The sequence below is a fragment of the Pagrus pagrus genome (genome assembly GCF_965226575.1).
Source record: "Pagrus pagrus genome assembly, chromosome: 11".
Classification (NCBI taxonomy): domain Eukaryota; kingdom Metazoa; phylum Chordata; class Actinopteri; order Spariformes; family Sparidae; genus Pagrus; species Pagrus pagrus.
Window position 1 is genome coordinate 24960827 of NC_140195.1, and position 21697 is coordinate 24982523.

The 21697-nt window shown below is 44.1% G+C and overlaps 1 protein-coding gene across 7 annotated transcripts in view; it reads left to right on the top strand.

Annotated features, from left to right (window-relative positions):
- Positions 1–21697, top strand: part of agrn (agrin) — a 276308-nt gene that overhangs the window by 84293 nt on the left and 170318 nt on the right. For 2 of the 7 annotated variants that reach the window (XM_084365480.1, XM_084365482.1), the window contains exon 1: positions 17823–20043. The exons of the other annotated variants lie outside the window; for them this stretch is intronic. In XM_084365480.1, the coding sequence (XP_084221606.1) occupies positions 19878–20043 (166 nt within the window). In that variant the 5' untranslated portion in view covers positions 17823–19877. Of the gene's footprint in view, positions 1–17822; positions 20044–21697 lie in introns of those variants that run through there. 7 annotated transcript variants of the gene reach the window in all.

A 21697-nucleotide genomic window follows, 5' to 3' on the forward strand; every position in this document is an offset into this window, starting at 1 on the left:
CGATGAGTCAACATTATTGACCTGGGGATATGGGACTGAGCAAAGATAAACTCTGCTGAAGGGATGATCAAGCTTACTCTAAGTTATGTCTTGCATCATCAGCTATTTGGGCTTTGAAGCCAAATCCTGCTTTGAGCCAAGGTCAGACATCTGGGCTTTACAGGCTGTGTTGTATTTGAGTTACATTGCTCAGTATTCCATCGTATAATACATATATATATATATATATATATATATATAGATATACACACACACACACACACACACACACACACACACACACACACACTAAGACATGACACGTAGTGTTTGGTATTATTTAAAGCCTTAAAACTAATAACACACAAGCATATATTATGATACAGCTAGATAAAGCCGGTCTGAATTGCTTGTTCTCAAAATCTGATGATGACCCTAAAGGTAAGGTCAGCTCATGGTGTTTTTAAAAGCAATGTCTCTACAGGCACATTCACTTTAGATAGCACTACTGAGGATGAGCAATTTGTGGCCATGGTTTCTTGGGGTTTTTGGCACCTAAGCCAAGATAATTGTTAATCTCCAACTTTGTCAGCACACAGGTAGTGAAGTAAAGGGAAGTAATGCTGGAAAAAGGTCAGCACCATACCAGGCAATTAAGTTCAAAGCAGGATAGCTGGCTTTGGGTCTTGTGATGGGGCTTTGGCTTGAGTTGATAATTGCTGATAGTAATTGTTGATAGTTGACTGTTAATCGGTTCCTCAAGGAATATTTTGGACTACACATATCGGACTATTGGTCAATTTGTATACACACACACATTCCCACACACATACTTTGCTAACGGCTTTACTAGCTAGTTATCTGAGGTAAAAAAAATTAAACTCAACGAAGCTCGGTGTGGAAATTTCCCCCAGAATGGCATTAAAGTCATACGTAAATTGTGTGATGTTATTCTTCAGTTCAGTAGTAGTATTAGCTATACCGCATTAATAACAAGCATCTGGCTGCCATACCCAGGGATGGCTTTCAAAAAAAGCTCACGTTGGAGAATGTCTGAGGGGAAGGTCCGTCCCAGTTCGTGTGATTATGACTGATTTGCTGCCAGTCAGTGTGATCGAGGACGAGCAATTCAAAAAGCTAGTTCGGTACCTTGAGTCCGAGTATGTTATGCAATTGATAAACGCTTTGATGAGAAGAAGGGTGAGCTAAAAGTCAAGCTACACAGGACAGGCAAGCTTGCTATGACAGCCAACTGCAGGACATTTCTCACAAACGGCAGCTACATCTCAACTATTTCATCACTTCATCAATGTTGACTGGGACCTTCTCACTCAGAGCCTCTCCATCCTGCACAAGCCAGAAAATCTCGTAGAGAAGCCCATTGAAGAAGAGTGCCTCTTGTATTTCTAGACACTTAGCATTTCTTCCTAAAAATGAAGCGGTAAGTTACTGGTTAATGGGTGTCAGGCCATTGAAGGCTAAATTAACCAAGACTGACAACCCTACAAAGAAAACAAATGAAGGTTTTTAATATCAACAATCATCACCACGTTAGTTCTTAGGCATGAGTCCCATTAGCGCTAACAAAAAGCAAGGGCTGCAGCACATGAATATTTTCATTAACAGTTAATCCGTCAGTTTTTAGCTTTGATTAATCCATTAATCACTTGCTCGCAGAATTACAGAAAATGGTGAAAAATGTCCATCAAAATTACCAAGCACCACATGTGCTGTAAAGCCCAATTGTAGATCTTGATGAAAGGAATTATTTTGCATTCAATGCATGTATTCAATTTCTTCCACTTGTATGTTAGTGCGACACCTCAGGACATACATGTTGGCTGCTGATGAGATACTCTGAGCCAGAGCTCATCCAGCTGTGTTTCACTTCCTTGGCCTCATCCAGAGGTTGGAGCCGGAAGGCCAGGCAGGCAGGCTGTCTCAGCCCAGCAAGAAGAGCCCCCTTGGGGGCTATCACAGCAGAAACACCCCCCTCTCCCAATCTGAACCTGGAGCCTGACATCACCTCTCAGACCTGCCAGCGCAGCGTGCACCATACGACGATGTAGACACACACATCAACCTACACACACCACTCTCCTCTGTAGACAGCGGGGTCTTGAGGGTTACGCTGCTCAATTTCTCTCCCTCTTTTTTCTCTCCGGTTCTTCCTCTATCTTGGCAGAAGCTGCTTTCACCTCTCCCACCAGCCATTACCCTCTTTGCCGTCTCTCCCTTACTCTCACCCTTTCAACTCCTCGCTGTCATTCCAGCTCCCCCGTGTTTTCTCCTCTCTCTCTCTCTCTCTCTCTCTGTTCATTCAGCCTTGTCAAGCTCTTAACATCTAATCCCTCCTTTTTCTTTCCTACTGCACCTGAATTGTTTTAGTATCTCTCTCGCTTTCTCTCTTCTCACACCTCTTCCCCCCTTCAAAACTCACACATCTTCTCCCCCTGTTGAGGCAGTCGGTCTGTTCCAGCAGCCTGGCCTACTCCCCACCCCACCCCACCCCACTCCCCCTCTCACAGTCTACCACTCTGCTCTTTCAACTCCGCACTAATTTGCCTCCTCCTCCTCTGAGCTCGGCCCTGGCTCCAGCTCCTTTTCCCCTGAGATGTGATTGCCTGAGTGTATGTGAGAGCGAGTGTGAGATAGAGTGTGTGTGTGTGTGTAGAAGTTTGATTGTGTGTGCCTGTCTGTGATAGAAAGTGCATATAGTTGAGTTCAACAGTTAGACTTCAGTTTTGTATATGTGTGTGTGTGTGTGTGTGTGTGGCTGTTCTTTCAGCCCATCTTTCTCCATGTAATGAAGCCGATTGCATTAACCGGATGTGGGTGTCTTGGGATCTTGATAGAAGTAAGCCACAGGTTTACCCCCCTCATACACACACACACACACACACACACACACACACACACACACACACACACACACACACACACACACACACACACACACACACACACACACACTTTGCCCCACCGTCTCCCTCAGGGCAACTCACCAGCTAGCAAATCATTTATCACGCAGTAATGGCTCTGATGATCTCTCTCCCTCTCCCCATCTCTCCACTTAAGGGGTTTGCCCTAGATTCTCAATCACAAGCCAGCTATAGCCACACACACACACACACACAGGGTTTCCAGGGTGTGCGCACATGTTCAAAACGTACTAAAGCTGCTCAAGGCGTGATTCTTACCGAAATATGTCTATCAGTTGAAATCAAGATGTCGGGCTATAGAGGACTGGTCGGAGATATGAACTATTTGTCCAAATGAAAGTGAGCTTTCATATTTGGAAACCTGTGCAAAGGCAAAGCTATCGTGCTAAGAGAATAAGTGGTATCAGTAGCAACAACTAGAGCTGCAACAATTAATGGATTAGTTGATAAGTTGTCATTAATTGGCGACTCGAATGGCACTCAGTAGAGCGCATACCTCCGCCAAGGCCCAACAGTCCCCTTTTGTTCTCTTTAAAACACATAGATACCAACCACCGAAATACGGCTGATTTTATTCATCAAGATCCATGCATTATTCCTTGACAAATTAAAGAAAAACACCCTCGCAATGTCTCGCAATGTTAAAGAAAATGAGAAAAAATTCCTGGATCTGTCCATTTATCTGGATCTGCACCAAAAATGAATGGGATCCATTCGGGTCCATGGGGGCCTAGACCCATCCTCCATCCAAGTTTCAAGGAAATATGTTTTTTGTGTAATCCTGCTGACCAACCAACCAACCAACAGGGTTTCACTGAACTGAATATCTTTGGGTTATGGACAAAACAAGACATCTGAGGACGCCATCTTGGGCTGCGGGAAACACTGAAACACATTTTATAGACAAAACAACTAATCAATTTATTGCTAGTTGAAGCCCTAGCAACATCAATTTTGATTGGTAATCAGTTCATTGTTTAAGTATAATGGGAACCACCATTCCTGACCCATCTTAGCTCAAGGTCCCAGCGTTTTCAAAAGCTTTCAGCCACATCCCACAATTTGAATCCTTGGAAGTCAGCTGATGAAAACTTAATTGATTGAAAGCTCAAAATATGAAAATGGACCATAAGGTTAATCATTAAAACCATGAAAAACACAATTATGCAACAGACTTACTGGTTTTATTTTGGGAAATATGGTTTGTACTGTAAATATGAAGCTACAGCCAGCAACTGGCTAGTTTAGCATAAAGACTGGACACGGGGAAATAGCTAACCTACATTTGTAAAAGGGTAACAAATACCACCTTACACCACCTCTAATTAGCTAACTAATTAACATGTTATAGCTTGTTTGTTTAATCTGTACAAAAAACAAAGTGTAAACACAAGACGATGTGGTTTTATAGGTGTTTTACTTCTATTTTTGATACAGGAATGATTCTTTCAAAAGGCTTTTTTTTATTTACTATTTTAAATATTTTGTGTTTGGAAAGTCTTTCAGTGGAAGAATCAGGTGCACATGAGCTTGATTAATGTGTTTGGTTTGTGTCGTAAGTGTAGGAGTAGTGTGTGGTTAGCTTTTACATTAATAGCCACTAAGGCTGACAGGCAAAGAAAAGAATCAAATCAAAGAAGAGAATCCGAAGAAATGGACATCACTGACTGTCGGCACTACAGAAATAACTACAATTTTTAAACTGGAAAGATAAAAGAGGAGGAAAAGAAATTCAAGGATTACCACAGGAGTGAAATCTTGCCTCGCAAACAGCAGTGGGCAAGTGCTCCATCTTAAGCGAGCAGGACTCGACAGTGTTAGATCCTTATTTTCTCTCTTATCCCTTTGGTACCCTTTGGTGTAAAGCCTCACAGACCGGCCTGATCGGTAAACATGAAGTGCTGCATACAGGTTCTTAATCCTCAAAATTCAAAAACAGTTTCATCTCTCTGACATTTTGGGGCTACCAGTATGTAATAATTGCATAGTGCTGCTTAAAAATCTCATGAATATGGATGTATTGTGAATATCTCAATTCACAGCATTAAAAGTTCTTTAGCCTATAAGCTTAAAATTCTCCTTTTGAGGTCTTTACACTGTTTTTCTTACCGTGTTATATTTCTCATGAGGGATCAGCCCAGACAAGCAGCGCTGCTCTCTGTAAGACTACAGTTGTTTTCATTTTCACATTCATTTCTCGTGGCGAAATTGGGCCTATTTTTCATTGTAACTGGATTTGAAGAATGTTAGATTTAACTTGATGAAACCTGCCTGGATGTGCACAGCTGTAATTTGCCTGTAATGCCTGTACAAGAGAGCGATGTGGCTCTGTGGTGCTCCACTATTGGCATAGATGTCATGACAGCCAATCAGGCGAGCTATTGAGCGCCTGGTTCATTTGTTGCTGTGGAGAGGCGAGACATGCGATCCGGCCTCGGGTCCCCGGGGAGTCACCGGGCCCTGCAAGGGCTCATAAGGGTCAGAAAGCAAAGATCTGGATTTGATCAAGAGCTGGGGGGGTTGTCGGTGGAAACCTGAGAGGAGGACTGGGAGTAAGGGTGGAGGAACGAAGAGAGCAAGAGAAAGAAAGACACGGCTGGAAAAAGGCTCCCCATTTTCCCCCCTGCTTTGGATGCAGGCGGTGTTGTGTCCTGGCCCATGCTATGCCAGTGTAGAAATTGCCAGTATGTTATCATTCAGGAAATGTAGTGGCATGCGGAGAAATGAAAGGGAGAGGTAAAACTGACAGAATGCAAATGGCTTGCAGGTGTTGGAATGGAAATGAAATGAATGGCAGATGAGGTGTTTCTGCTCTCCTTATAGAAATATAGTGACAGAAGTGACCCAAATTGTCTAAAGCACTGCTGTAAATTGCTGCTAGTGAAGCCTCGCCTCGATTCTCTCCTTCTTCTTCGTCTCGCTTTCTTCTCACTGTATCTGAGTCTCTCTTCTTTCTCTCCCTCGTTCCCTGTCAATCCTTTTTCTCCCTTTCACTCCTCACTCCCTCCCCCTTGTCACTGGAATGGTTTTCGAAATCAAATCTCACAAATCACCATTTTTCAAACCACGGCATGGTGTTTTTCTGCATACGAGGTGTTACCGTAGCAACAGGGCAATAATTCATCCCCCTGCTGTCGGTACAGATCGTGTTGCATGAATTTGGCATGACATGTGAGACCTGGGATATCATACTTGCTCTCTGTACCTGAACTGATAGACTAATGCGACTGTTTGGGACTATCTTGTGCTACAAAGGGATTGGTAGAGTGGTCTCATGTGGAGAGTGCTGGGGGTGCACATAGGGGTGATTGGTAGGTGGGTAAATGATGATGTGAGTTGTAGCCACTATACTTGAGTTGATTCTGCAGAGACGTGAATCCTCTACACCTGTATGCCTTCGCCGGTATTTTTTGTGAAAGAATCCCATTTTCTGAAGGTGCGGATTTGCTCCACATTAGTCTCCTCCAGCATGAGAGCTGCAAAGCCGCTTTGCTTTGACCCTGTGTCCAGACCTTGTTGTTTACCTCGCAGATTAATATGCGCCTCAGGATGCCGCCGTTGCCGCCGGCTTCTAAATGTCTCTTTCGGTCCATCGGCATGATTTTCGCTGCCGTTGTTCCTCTTCATTTACCTCGTTTATCAGTTTGTTACCCAGATGAATAATGGATGAGGCCGCTCGTTGCCTCGGCGACATGCCAAGCTCATCATTGTCATGCGCTTGCTCACAAAAACCAGGTCCACTGCCCTCCCCCGACCTCCCTAAACCCCACCCCCACCGACTCCACCCCCGCCACTTCTGGATGACAGACGAGTTGATACATCGACACACGCCGCTCCCACCGTGATTGAGTCTTGCCTGTTGTGCACAAGTTGATGAAGATGAAGAGGGAGGGCCTGGGGAGAAGGACATGTAGACATCGATACACGCATTCATACAGGTCACGACAGGGGGCCAAAGAACTGCATATTTGCCCCCTGCTATCGATTCACACTAGATTGTCTGGGCGCTATCTACCCCCTGTCCTACATGAATGGATGTTTATCACTTAGCGTCTGTATTGGTTTTCTACTGCAAGATCCATCCATCCATCCGTCTGTCCATCCATCCATTAATCCAAAACCAAATGTTAAATTCTGAAGATTGATCAGAAAATTCATAGATATCATAGAAGGGATAGCCCTTCTGTCCTAACTTGCGCCCAGGAGCTGTGACCAACACATGACAAATCCTCAACTTTTTGGGCACTACTTAGAAGCTAAAATTGAGGCCAATCATGAGTGAAGATTGAGGGTTTTCTTCTGTGACCTGGCATCAAAAAGAAAGATACTTTATTGATCCCTGTTGAGAAATTCTCTCTTCTCCTGTCTCGCTAAAGATGGAGGTCGGAGGTCAGGCTCAGCCACAGGACAGCACTCAGGGACTGGATGCGATTTAGAGTCTAGCTGAAGGACACTTTAGCTGGCAAAACAGGAGTTTGAAGCTGGGTTTTTGAGCTAATCACAGTCTTGGCAAGTGTGGTACATGACTTTTCAGCTGTGAGCGGTTAAAGGGAGGTCATGGAACATTAGTAAGTCCTTTAACTGGCTCTTGCAGAAATTTCCCTGCACCATCATGCATTTTTTCTGGTAATAAAACTTGTTTTTTTTGAAGAGGGAATTATCAAACATCCATTGAACCATCCCGTTTCCACCTTTTTGCTCTTTTTCCTTCCAATTTTTTAGCAGACCATTTATTTTAACCCCGCAGCACCTTGTGGCATTTGAAAGAAGAAATGTGTCCGTCCGTCTCTTTTCTCTTGTGTGTGAATGCCAAGTCATTGTGCTTATCCTGTGAGAACGTGTGAGTGTGTTTGAGAGTCAGAAAATTGTCCTGCTGGAAAGGAAGAAGCAGCCAGAGCCTTGTGGTTGACAGACAGCTGGTCTCAGGGTTGTAGGAGGGTTTATTGTTATCTGTCAGCCGGCTGAAGAGTCTGACGATGGTTCTTTACTGGGTGCTCTCTGCTCTCAACAGCCGGTAATGGCCCTCTCTCCTGGCTTTGGTTTCCTTTTAACTGCAAACCAAGTATGACAGCCCTGACCCTGCTAAACCCTGAGTTCAGGAGGAAGACAGAATCCAGTTTACTTTTGCTGCACCAGCAGAATGCTTACAATGGTGGTTGTAATGGCTAGAATCCATCTTGTGTCTTCCACTATTGTTTAAACTAGGACTGTAACTGTCGATACATGTTCAGTAAATATTTGGTGCTGGGTATTGTTTGACATTTTTTGATGATCCAACCACCATAATGAGTCTTTCTCTTCGTTATCTTTCTTTAAGAAATATGAACATGTGATATAAAATTATTTTCGCAGTTAACTAAAGAAGCCAAAATTGTATTTTTGTACAAGACACCCATGACAAAGAAGGTCCCCTAGCCTTAAAGGTTCTATATCACTGTCACTGCCACTAGATGTCACACTAGAGCATCAGCGTCTCAGACCTAAACAACTGGGCCACACCTCCCCCTAACCGCAAACAGCCAGACTCCATTGACAAAAACAGTAATTTTACCTCATAGACCAGTGTATCACAAAGTTCATTCAAACCCAGCATAAACAGAATAAGATTAATCAGAACCGTCTTGGTTACTCTTTCTGCTGTTCCAACAATATAAACCCTTTATTCACCGACTTAGATGTGATGGCTCGACACACTGTTTCCCTGCTGTACATTAGTAACATATTATACTTGGTAGGAAGGTACAGTATTCTACAGTCTGCACAGTCTCAATCCATGTAACAAAATTATAAGCTTGCTATCCTGCTAATGCAAGCTACCTAAAACTAGAACCTGACCTGCATATTGGTTGGTCCAAGTTATCTGCCCATGTTGACCAATCACAGATAGATATCAGTATTAGTGTATATGTTGTCCAATATGCGCCCATATGATTTTTTTTTTTTTTTTTTTTTTGAGATTATAATGCAGAAAAAGATGCTGGGGGTAATTTATAATGATTAAATTTAAAGTTTACAGTGTCAGTGCACTGATGTCATTTTAAACAATAAAGTTTATTGTTGAACGGTAAAATATCAATATAATAATGATTGACGAATGCATTTGAAGGATCATTGTAAAAAAATGGGTATATTGGCTGATAAATCGATTTCTGATTTGTTTAACTGCCTAATTTTGGTATCAACATCAGCCCCCAAAATCAAGTATTAGTCCACCTAATACATCAAGTAAACTATCCTGAAGTAGCTGAAGTTGAATGTTTAAATGTAAAAAATTTAAGCTGAAAGCTTTGAACTGCACTCTGCCATCTCGCTTTCAGGCCTACATTGCTGTGTGGGAGGTCGCCCTCTTTGTCTTTGTATAAACGTGGGGTTGTTTCACAGTTTCACAGTTTCAAATGCACTGACACGCACGCGTGGCCGAACCACCTGCCAAAACAAAGAACAGAAAAGCTCAGATTACAACACACACAGTGTTTGTCTTTAGACAAATATTGTCGTGACTGCCCATAGCGGTGTCAGAATTGAAAACGAGTCTGTGCTCTTCTAGAGGTCTGTTAGGTACTAATTTAATTAAGAATTTCTCTTAATCGATTATCAAAGTTGACCTAAATTTGACCTCCTTTAAATCCTTTGCTGGTATGCACATTAAAATCTAGTTTGATTCCAGCTTGAATCATTGTGCAAATGTTTTTAGTTTCCTGTTATTTAATCCTCGCATTCATTCTTCATGGACAGGTCCCATTTCATTCACACCTGGTTGTTAATAGTAATTGTACCTTGTGTGCGTTTACGCCTGAACTTTCTCAGCTTCTATCAGAATAAAACCCTGCAAACACAGGATGCATTTTAATACCTGGTGCTAAGCGGGTCATTCATTTCCCTGTCCGTGATTGCAGTTAGAAAACAGCTATTTCGTCATCGTGGCACCATATTTTCATTAGGCTTCTACTTCTAGCACACAGGCTTATCTGACTGCACGCACATTCAAAAAGGACTCGAATTATTTACGAGGAGAAAAAAAGGAATGGCACAGAAGCTGTCATGTTTGAGAGAATAAGTTGAGCACATGCCGTCTGATTAGCCATATAAATAATTTATAGGCGTTTCATTTATGGGCTGCGTCTCAACAAGGGGGTATTGCTCGCCAATTAATATTCCCTCTCTGCCCTCTATCTGAGAAGATCCAGCTCAATGTGCAGCCAGCATCCAGTGACGGGCCAGGAGAAAAGGAAAAAGAAAGAGCGAGTTCATTACTGTAAATGCAAATGAGCGGGTCCCAGTGTATAATAGCTTGTCGCTGCCAGCTTTGATGGCACAAAGCCGATCAGGTAAATCTGCTTGTGTACAGTATGTATATGTCACAGCCATGTATGCTGATCCAACATGCCATAGTACTACAAAGGTAAAGGCAACAGTAATTATATGTTGAGAAGTAAGCAGGAGTATTGATGTGCAACACAAGGTATTTATTGTACTGTTAAACACAAAGCCTTTGATGGAGCTGGAATCTAAAATAGACTGTTTCTAGTTCAAGTCAGTGTGCATAATGACAATGTTCCGCTCCAGACAGGCTGCTCATTAAATAACTGAAACCTTTTATGTGAAGAAGAAGAAGGAGAAGAAATGTTAAAGAATTACTCACTTTCTGTCTTGGCATCGTTCCTCGTCTGTGGGCAGCAGCAGATCCATAACGCCTTAGCATTGTTAGCTTTTGAAATTACACTTCTCTGTATCTCTGACTTTTTTAACATTAGTGTTAACTTACTGAATGGTAATAATCAGGGCTCCCACACACTTCTCCCTTCCATTATTTCACTACCTCCTCCATATTCCCTCACATCAGCGTAGGCCTTAGTATCATTTGAACAGTTTTTGTCGGTGCTAATACAACATCTGAAATACCCTTAAGATTCTTCAGTACCTGAAGGTGTGTTTGAACCGGTGCTGGTTTATTCATCTTTGCAAATTCACTCTTGCACGCAACTTTATGGTGGGAAATATAAACAATTAAAATGTTTAACACCCTTTTTCATTTAGCAGTATATGCCAAACTGCTGAATGTATCAGTGTCATATCAATAATACAAGCCTGAGAATATAAAAAACAATGCCAACTTTCCATATTTGACACGAATGTACCTCTCCCTACTTGTGCGTCTATCTGTCCTCTGTCAACACCAGTGCAAGGTTAGCTGCTGTTGGAAATCGGCCATGTTGAAAGGACACATCCCAGCTCATAATGACTGGTCATCACAAGTCTCCCGCCACTTTCGCTGCATGACAGGGCCAGTGTGACTTGGCCGGTTCCCCATGACAGATGGCTGACTTGGCCAGAGACTGACATCTGTATCATCCTTCAGCTCCGACAGCCTTGCCTTTCCTGTGTAAAGGCTGTCAGAGCCAGCCACTCCTCCTCTGATTCCCTGCTCCTAGCCTTCCTGCGCTGCTGCCACAATTGGCTCCATATGCCAGCCACATGGAGAAGTGTCACTCTCCACACAGCAGCCAAGCTCCCAGGTTTCTCTCTCTCTCTCCTCTTTCACCCTTTTCACTCTCCATTTTTTTCATTTTATTCTCTTTCTGTCATCATTTCCCTGTCTGTTCTCATCCATTGGAATAATTTCCTTCATGGCTATTAAGGAAAATGTTGGTGCTGAAGACTTGAATAAACAGGGCAAGGCAGCGGAGCAGAGAGGATATTACATCCTGTAATCATTATTGTGATGTGAAGGAGGGGCTGGTAGCAAATCAGAGCTAGCTAATAATGAGTTACTTCTTCCTGAATGAGTTTCTCCATTTAGCAGACCAGTGCAAAAGAAAGGAGGGCTGCAGGTCTGAGAACATGGGCCCTCAGGCTTGGATTGGCGTATTCTGGCTTCAGATGAGCCCCGAGGCGAGGAGTATCCTCCTCCCTATGTGAGAGGGAGCTGAATGTCCAGCAGTGGACAGGTCCTGGATGAGGCCCCGGGCTAAGAGCTGGCACAGAGTAGGCTGAAAAAGCAGGTCATGGCAGCGTGGGATGGAGTGGGAGGAAGAGGCTAATGTAGCCAGAAGTGTTGAGTGTGGACAGGTGGATCATATTGGCTGGAGACTACTCTGTGGATGGCTAACCAGCATCAGTTAGCCAAGACAACATACACAGGTCAGGCTCACTGTATCTAAATGACTAAATTGTACTTAAATGCCAGATTTCAAAATGACCATCATGTTCGGCTGTGGGCTGCATTTCACTGCTATTAGAGTCACGGTGTACCCAAGATGACATCAGATACTGGGCGATGTGTCACATCGTGAGTCACATTGTGTGGTGCCCACCCAGTGTGGGAACTCTCTCGTTAACACTTTCATCAACACTGCAGAATGCAGAGTCGGAAAGTGTTGTCAAGAAATCAGACTTCTCACTCTGACACAAAACCAACTTTATTATCCAAATATTCAAACTAAAACATGCTCGGCGGAGTCATTGAGTGACCACATTTGATAATAGATTTGCCGCATATGTTTGCATGCTGCTTGCATCTTTGACTATTGTTGGACTACTGGCATCAGTTTTCACAACCAGTTTGGGTGAACTGTGAATTGCATGAAGACATGGCAGATGGTTTTCAGCTTTTTAAAGAAGTATTTCTGTGCTGGAAAGACGGCCCTTGCATAAAACTGGGCTGTCTATGCAGTAGGAAGATGGAAATATTTTGGAAATTGGTGCTACATGACCAGAGAAAACAGAAAACAGAAAAAGGGCTGTGATATTCCAGTTCCAACAACCAGAATGCACTGATGACTGGACCAATAAGTACTCCTGCTGATGGGTGTTGTCCTGTGAGTCTCGTCATCCGTTTTGAGACAGGAAACTGTGCAGCTGCTGGCTGGTTATTACACTAAAATATGTTTCTGAAAACATTTTAGGTGAGAAATAGGCAATGATGATCAGGATCACGGTTCATATTTGATCACTAAGGTCTAGTTTTACAGTTTGATTGAAATCTTTCTAGCCTCTGTTTTCACAGTACAGGAACAATATGGTGGCCATGTCATAAACTTTCTCTATTGCAGCTAAACAGTCAAAATCAAAACAAGCCAGAAAGGCAGTTTGGTAACCGAATCTTGGTTTATAGTAGTTTATCAGCACTGCCTAGTTTAGACCTACACTGTTTGGATGTGGGCATGCAAAAATTTGGAAGTACAATCTGAAGTTGACACGACAGCGCTTGGCAGATTTTAGCTGGTAAAAGAGTGGAGGGCTCTGGGTGCAGGCCAGATGGAGAGAAGTTTACCATTGTTCAGTGGCATATACAGCCAACACTGTAGTGATACAAAGCTGGGTGTATATAAATATAAAAAAAAACACATGGGTTCTCTGTATGGTTTGTCGGGTATGACAATGATGTGACTCATGTGCTATGGCCTTCATAGCCACCAGAAATGAGCACTTACGGGAGATTTTGGAGTGATTTGTTCAGACAGACCCTCATTCATTTCCACGAGTTTGTGCTCGAGCAAAAAGTCAGGGCCACTGAGGCAGCAAAGTTAAACCGGTCTCAACCTTTGCTGCAGTGCAATATAACATCATGCGGTAAGATGCTGAGATCGCCAAACAAAGTCATGCCTTCATTGTGCTGTGATAACTCTGTGGAGTTTGAGAATACGTGCACAAAGTCATGTATTTTTTACCCAGACTGATCTCATGCACACGGCTATTCAGTCCTAATGCCCGATCCTACAGTGCTCTTTGCCTCCATCATCAAAACACCAGATAAGGGTATGTCTTTTTGAAGAATGGTGTTCATCCATTTAAAAACCTTTTCCGAGAATGAATCTTCTCCAGGCTCGTGTTGACCCAGCACCTTTTAAAGACATTAATGCTTTTATTAAAAAAAAAAAGAAAAAAAATGTTTCTCCCATGTGTTCTCGGTCTGGAGTTCAGGGCTTCCAGATTGTTAAAGTACTCAACTTTTCCAAAAGAAATATTTTTTCATCCATCTGTTGTGATATTGATGCTTGGTAGTCATGATAACACGAGTAGAGAAGCATCTTCTTTTCGTCCCTCATCATCGTCTGTCCCTGTACCTCCCACTCACTTTACTCGAGTCCCATTTCAGCAGAGGTTAATGCCGTTAGCCGTGCACAGCTGCGAGAGGCTCTGGTCTTGTCGTCGTAGAATGACTGCTGACTGCTGCTCGGTTCGACCTGATGACTGGGAAGTCTGGGAATCTGTTGGACGCTGCAGCCATGTCTGACTTATGATGATTGGAGTTAATACCGTAGCGAGACAATTGGCCCACCTGCTAGCATCTCACCGCTGTAACCCACTGGGTGAGGAGTCTGGGCTCCCCTCCACCAGCCCGGCTGCACGCCTCGATGCACATGAAGAATTCAACATGGCCTCCTGATGTCGACCTAATGTCCCTGAAAGTGGAATTTGTGGACTTGAATACATAGTCCGCTGTGGAATTAGATACATTTATAAGAAGTGTTTCTCCATTGATGTTAACATGAGGCAGCAGGGCTATACAAATACATACCAGGAAGTGGTTGAGCTTTGTGACGCCATTAGCTGATTTTTCACTGTCTATACATACACACGCACCAAGAAAAGTGAAACGCAACAGGACAAATATTACTGTGAATTATCTTGGGAATGATGCACACATAAATAGTTGAGTGGGCCAGTAGACAGGCTTTAGTGCAGGCAATTACCGAATCCGTTCAAAATTTTAACAGACTTTATTCTTTTCATCAACATCATTAAAACCCTCATTTACAATGGACAGCAGGAAGGGATGATCTCTAATGCCATTAGTGAAGGCAACAGCTTCGCTTTTGATAGCTCCTGCTTTGAAAAATGGACGGAGTCCCACTCTAATGGGGTGTTGGTGTATTCATCAACGCAGATTTTTTCCACACACTCTAATGTACAAAGCTGTTGTTGTCGCATTTAGAGATAGATCTTTACAGAGTCCCCCCCCAAACAGATTATTTGATGAAAGATTCAGCTGAAGAACTCATATTTATTTCATGATCTGGGATGCGTGAGTGAGCATTGAAAAAGTGCTGTACCCAAAGTCAAACTTAGCATGTAAGGTCATCAAAACAGATTGGACGACTTCGTTTTGTATTCATTATATCAGTCCTGCACAAGAAGGAGCAGTTTTCTGAAAGAAAAAAAAAAAAAGAAAAAATCCTCCCTTGGGTGCTGAGTCACCTTTACCATCTCTGACAAGTTATTCTCTGTGAATCAGCACCGCAGTTAAAATGTTGTTAATGCAAATTTGATATTTAGTTCTCTGATTGCTGCCTGTAGGAGCAGCTTCTGCAGATGTGGACTGTTTTGTGCTTGGCCAGAGGCAAGGCATGGCGATACTGTATCGGCTGTATAAACTCACCTAATAAATCATTCAGAGCTTATACCTTTCATATTTTTCACATGTAGATCTTTAGAGAATTGTTACATTTAGCTGGTTAAAGTAGAAAATGCACACACTTTCACATCTCCTGCTGTTTACATCAGAGCACTGACCCCACACTGATACAGTGCTTTTAGACAGAAAACAGTGCTGACTGGATTTCATCTATCATTGCGAAGCTGCGAAAACATTACCCTTCATCTGACCCTCGACCCTGTGGGGGTTCAGCGGGTATGTAGCTTGTTTGTGAAATATATAAAGATGATGCAAAGAGAGTGAAAATGTCTCCTGTCTTTACTTGATGTTGGGAAGTAAATCTCAGTGGTAACAGTTTGTTTTTCACATGATAATCCTTTTGGACATATGTAGGAGAAATTGTCATTCAGCAAAGGCAACAACTGTTTACTCTCAGATCAATTAGATCAACGCCGGCCAGCCAGAAGCCCGGGATGTACGCTGGGCTGCACACACACACACACACACACACACACACACACACACCTTAATTGAAGCATCACTGTCGATCAGCCATCGAACCTGACAAATTTCTCACCCTCTGCATAGAGAAAAGCACTTACATGTGCATTTGCATGCACACATATCAACTTTTAGTCCTGCCAGACCATTAAACAAGAGAGCAGCCCCTTTGGCTCCTTAATGGAAATTGCCATTTCAAAGCCTTCAGAGGGAGATGTTAACCTTGTGCGATACTTGTGCCATTAAAAATGGATCAAAGCAGCTGAGCTTTGATGTCGACGGAAGATCTTATTTGGGTCGTGGTAGCCGATCAGAGTGACTCCCTAGCTCCCTCTGCTGGGCTCATTTTGGCATTTCATTCATGGTTACAAGTTGTGATTTGGCCGTGTTATGCACTTCTGTGTATTGTAATTGCTTTAACCCCTCGCTGCTCCCTGAATACCAACTCGTCGAGTCAATGAGCACGGAGATAAAGACACAGTTATAGATAAAAGTGAACAAGGAGACAAAAGAGAGGCAGCAAATACGACAGCAGCTGTTTCCTTTTCCTTTTCAGTCAGTCCATCAATCAGGTTTTGTTATGCAATGTGAGAGCCGATGTGGACTGTCTGGGGTATCGTTACTGGAGAGAGCAGAGGGGGGAGAGGCACCTCTGGGTGGGTGGTGTTGCTGATGATGGGGGGGGTGAACTCCTGACCCTCAGTGGGGAGACTGAAAACCTGATTCCCCTCGTATTAAAGTCTCCCCCACAGAGCTCAGCTTAGGCTCTGCAATGAACACTGTCCGAAGAGATAAATGACTTTGGAGTGAAGCAAGATCACCTACCTTGTGCGTGAGAGTGTACTGTAGTATGAGTGTGTGTCCAAGTTGTGTGTCCTAGTAGGCTGAAAAACAGATAGAGACAAAAAGACAGAAGGAGCCATTTTGCTGTACGTGTGTGTGCTAGTTTCTACCAGACAGAAAAGCCAATTGTGTGTGCATTCATGCAATTCCTCTGTGGATGCAGCCACTGTGTGCATCACTGCCAGTGTGTGTTTGTGTGTGTGTGTGTGTGTGTGTGCTTGTGCACACCCTTGTGTGAAGCGCAGAGTGGAGGGATTGAACGGCAGAGATGGAGATGGAGACACAGATAGAGAGAGAGTGAAAAAAACATAAATAATTGATGATAGATACCGCCTAGCATCTGCTGCCTGCTGCCATTGAGTTTGTTTCAAAGTAGATATTGATGCAGGATCTTGCTAAAACAAAGCGTTACCACCCCTCCATTCTGACCTCATTATCGCATTACATTGCTTTTAAAAAGGGCAAAAGATTACATGCTATGGAATGGGTCAGTGTTTCCGCCTCAGATCATTTGCCAGATCTGCTGTATATTCATTTTCTGCCATATTATTTAAACATGGGGGAAATAAACCTACTTCCAATCGTCATGAAGTGAGTGAGAAAAAAGGGTCCAAATGGGAATGTTAATTAATTGAATATTGGCTTGTTAGTGCAACGCATGTGGAGTTTCTCAGGCTTTTTTCTGCACTGGTTACGCATATCGGTCAAAAACAAGTGGGTTAGGCTGTTTGGAGAGACTCAATATGTGATTGACTTTAATGTGTCTAAGTTTTGCTTTCTCCCTCCCTCCGCAGGCCTATTTTCTCTCAGTTTGCCTCATTAAATCTTTGTGGAAATTCTCCAGCTCTTGTGGAAGAGACTTTCTTTTGATTAGGCTATAAACAAATGGAGGAGTTGGTTGACATCTCCCAAGACCGTGGCCCTCTTTTGTTTTGCTGCTGCACTGTTGCTGCCCCCCTCCCCACTCTGACAGGACTCGAGTACTATTCCCCAAAGCCTTTATTCTCGCTCGTTTTCTTTTTTTTCCCATTCCCTCACCCAGTTCCAACCCCTCCTCCCCTCTGCCTTTGTTAAAGACGGCCCCTCAACCACTCCCCCCACCTCTCTCTCTCCCTCTCGCACTATCTCACTGGCTCTCTCATTATGCGCTCATCCGTTCCGCTGGCTGAGGGCTGAGAGAGGAGCGCTCAGGAGGAGACTGTTTGGGAAACCGGCGACACGATGCCGCTGTTTTCTCCTAAAGAAAAAAAAAACAAATGTCAGGAGCTGCTTTTCCTTTTGGCAACAGTCCTTCTCCTTCCCATTTTACTCTCTCTCTCTGTATCACCGCGTCTGTCCGATGACTTCTCTCATTGACTCACTCCAACCCTGCTTCAGCTGGCTGAGTGCGCTGACACTGGGACCACTACCTGCTGCCTGGGGATTAAGCGCGCTATGAATACCCGGAGCCTAATTTGTTGTTTTGGCTGCCAGTGAATGTTGGATCCCCACAGAGGAGAAGCTGGTGCATAAATCCGTGCAGCCAGAACACCGGGAGCGCCTCTGGACTAAGACAACCCAGTGGAAAAGCGACTGGATGCTTGAGGAAGCGAATAAAAGAGAGACGGCAAACCGGAGAAAGAAAGGAAAAGACTGGACAAGTTCTTTCCTGGAAGGAAAAAATAGACAAAGCTAAATCAACCCAAGTCTTACAAAGATCAGGACGCAATGGGAACCTTTTCCTCTCATTATTCGGTTGGGATTCTCTCTCAGGGCGCTGATACAAGGGAAGAAAGCCCAACAAATCTCCGCCTCGAGCTTCTTGGTTGATTTCTGATCACACACCGGTCTTTCTCCTTTTCTATCCATGAGTGTATTCATTTAGAGCGTCTCTGTGTTTTGCCGCTCATCCGTAGCTGCTCGGGGTAGAAGACGGCTCTGCACTGACAGGGCGAGCTGGGATTGCAATCGTTCTCCTCTACAACTTTTCCCCCTTATCCGCCACTTCTTCTGACCCTCTTTCAGCCCCAGTGCACCAGCGGGGTGGGGGGCAGCTGCTTACCCACTCCATGGGACTGACCGGGAATAAAGGTTATTGAACCGAGGAGGGGTGGCAGACACGCAGGAGAGAAGAGGAAGAAAAAGCAAACCTTCACCTCTGTGAAGCCAAGAGCATATGGTTTAGCGGGAGGCAGACAGCTGCTTTCGAGCCATCCTGCTCATCACGCTACAGCAGATACAAGTTGCTCCGGTGGCGGTGTCAGATTTGGACGGATCTTACATGCCGTGGTCGTATATCTCTTCACCGTGACACAAGCTCCCAGAACATAAGTCGAAGGAGTAAGTCCAGTGGATACAAAGAAGCAGCTGTGTTGAGTTAGAGGCACGTCGGGCAGATCATTGCTCAGGGGAGGAGCGAACCCTTGTTGCCCCAACAGACAGCAGCCACAGGGAGGCTGAAAAAGATGCTCTGCTGTCACCTCTTAGGGAAATACTTGTGACACATGCTGTTGTTGCGCACCAGACCTTGGCTTGGTTTGTAAAGGCTTTTGACAAGAAAGCCTCCTCTCACGGCCATCTAATTACAAGTCAGGGTCACTGGGAAGAAAGGAGAGGATCCCTTTTTTTGGATATACTGTCGGTCTGCCTTGGAAGTGCTCCGTGTGGATATTTGACAATCCATAACACCCACATCCTGACACACACGTTTCTGGCTTAGGTGCATCTCACACACATTCATGCCAAAAGCACATTTTACAAACACATTATCACCACCCACTTAAATCCACACACATGTTTGCGCTGTAAGTATAAACCACTTCACGCACACACATACTCGCTCATTCAAAGTCCATTAGTTTGTCTTTTTCCCAGCCGGTGCAGCAATATGGAGGTCGTGTGGACAGGTGGGGGGCTATAGGAGTCCAACATCTCTGTCCCCCGGTCTGTCCTCTTTCTCCAAATGGATGTTATTATCTCTAAAAATGTGTTACTTGGAAGCCGCTGAAAGCTTGCTGCTGCGATTCTCTGACAGAAACAGTCACCGGGTCTCCGCCAGGGTGCACAGCTGGAACCACAGCTGAAACACCAACCATTACGCATCTTTTTTTGCCTTTTATTTTATCTTCATCTCCATCCTCTGCCCTCACCCCACCGCCATCATTTTTTCCAACGGGTCTTTGGGCACCCCTCGTCGCCCTCCTCGTCCCGTCATCTCCTCCGCTCTGGAGGGGAGGGGGTCGTTGGAGTGGAGCATGAGCGGGTGCCACTATCCCTCGCCGCCGCCGCTGGAGCAGGACCGCAGGTACCAGCACAAGGTGTCCCTGGTTGTGCGCTACTTCATGATCCCCTGCAACATCTGTCTGATCCTGCTGGCCACATCTACACTGGGCTTCGCCGTGCTCCTGTTCCTCAACAACTGTACGTTGGTTCAAGAGAAACTTACAACTTTAACTTTAAACTTAGATGTATGGGTCACTGTTTGGCAATGAAATACCTACGATAAACTCCAGCTCAAAGTGTTGGTGCAGACTTCGAGACAGAATTGAGCTGGAAAGATTTTAATTTGCGTTGCACGTTTTCCATAGTTTTTGCTTTAAATGTCCTTGTTGAAACAAATACCCCCCAAAAAACGCAGCTCATTTTACCTCTCATGACAGCCTTATCTGCAATTGAAGTAGGGACATCAAGACAGCTAAAGTCACAGCCCCCCTTCTCTTGATTCAGTGTCTGCAGGCTTACGAAATTGCTTCATATCTCCTCCCCAAAGACTTGGCATTTACTTTGAACTGCGGGATGAAGTATTAAATGGCGATTAAATGCCTTCGGAGGATGAAAATTTGTCTTTTGGCCTGGAAAGCCCCAACCCCTCCCGTCATCTGCTGCCACTGCATCGTTCCTTCACCACTGTGTATTGAGAGCACAGTGGCTCATTAAGAGGCGGAGGCATAATGTTTGTGTGCCTTAGGGTTAGGCTTAGTGGCAGGTTTGATGGTGAGCATCACAGTAGATTTTTGGGCCAAAGGGTTTTCTGAGTGCAGTTCTGATTTGAGAGGTAATTGCTATTGACGATCCTGATTCTCGGTATCATTTAAAAATGTTCAATACTCATTTTAGCCAATTTAATTTCAAATGGTGCTTCTATTCAGTATTGCTATATTCAACTCTACACATGGCAAGGTTCGCCTTGAATGTGCCAATAATTTGCCTCCACAACATGACTGAAATACACGTTGACGTTAAAAATAGGAATAGACGGGATGACACCTTTTTTCATTACATCACCAGCAGCTCACCTTCAGGTGCACTCCCTTTACCATTTGCCTTCCTGTGTTCGCACTGACTTATTCATTTTCCTCACTCTCTCACACAAGTTTACTTCTAAGTGCCTTGCCAGCTTAGTCTGTCATAAAGACGAAACTTCTCTCAACCCTCCAAAATGAGCTTTGCAAGAATTGTGTCACATAATAGCTCAGGATGTTGAAATAAGTACGTAAATAAGTTGAAGCACAGTGTTAACAGGCATTTTCATGCTGCCAAGTTCTGGCTGAAGTGGTATTTGAGAAACACTCCCAGGTTCTGTTAATACTCTCCTGCCATGGTTGTTGTTCCATGTCAGCCCTTTTCCGCTGACTTTCTCTTATCAGGCTGTTGACTTTTCAGCCATGCACAAGGCAAAGTCCCTGTCACTGGGAGAATGCTTGTGCATTAGATGGACTTCTTTCTCTTCTATCGTCTCCATCTGTCTTTCCTTCTCGTCCTAATTGGTGGATGTGGGTGACCAGGAGGAGGGTGGTTCATTTGTAACCCTGCCGTGTTACCGAATCAATTTCAGCCAGGCAGAATCTATTAGATTTAATACAAACCCAGTTAAAGCGGGCCAATCTTCACCTCTCAGATGACCGAGTGAAAAGAAGTGTGCGCGAGAGAAATTGATGAAGTGAAAGGGGCTCTATTATGTTGCCAAGAGCCCTCACCATGTGGCCACAAGGACAGCTGGAAAGGATAGCGATAGTGCTGGTAGCAGTGGAGGAGGAGGAGGGGTGATGTTAGAGGAGCCGTGCAACCTCAGATT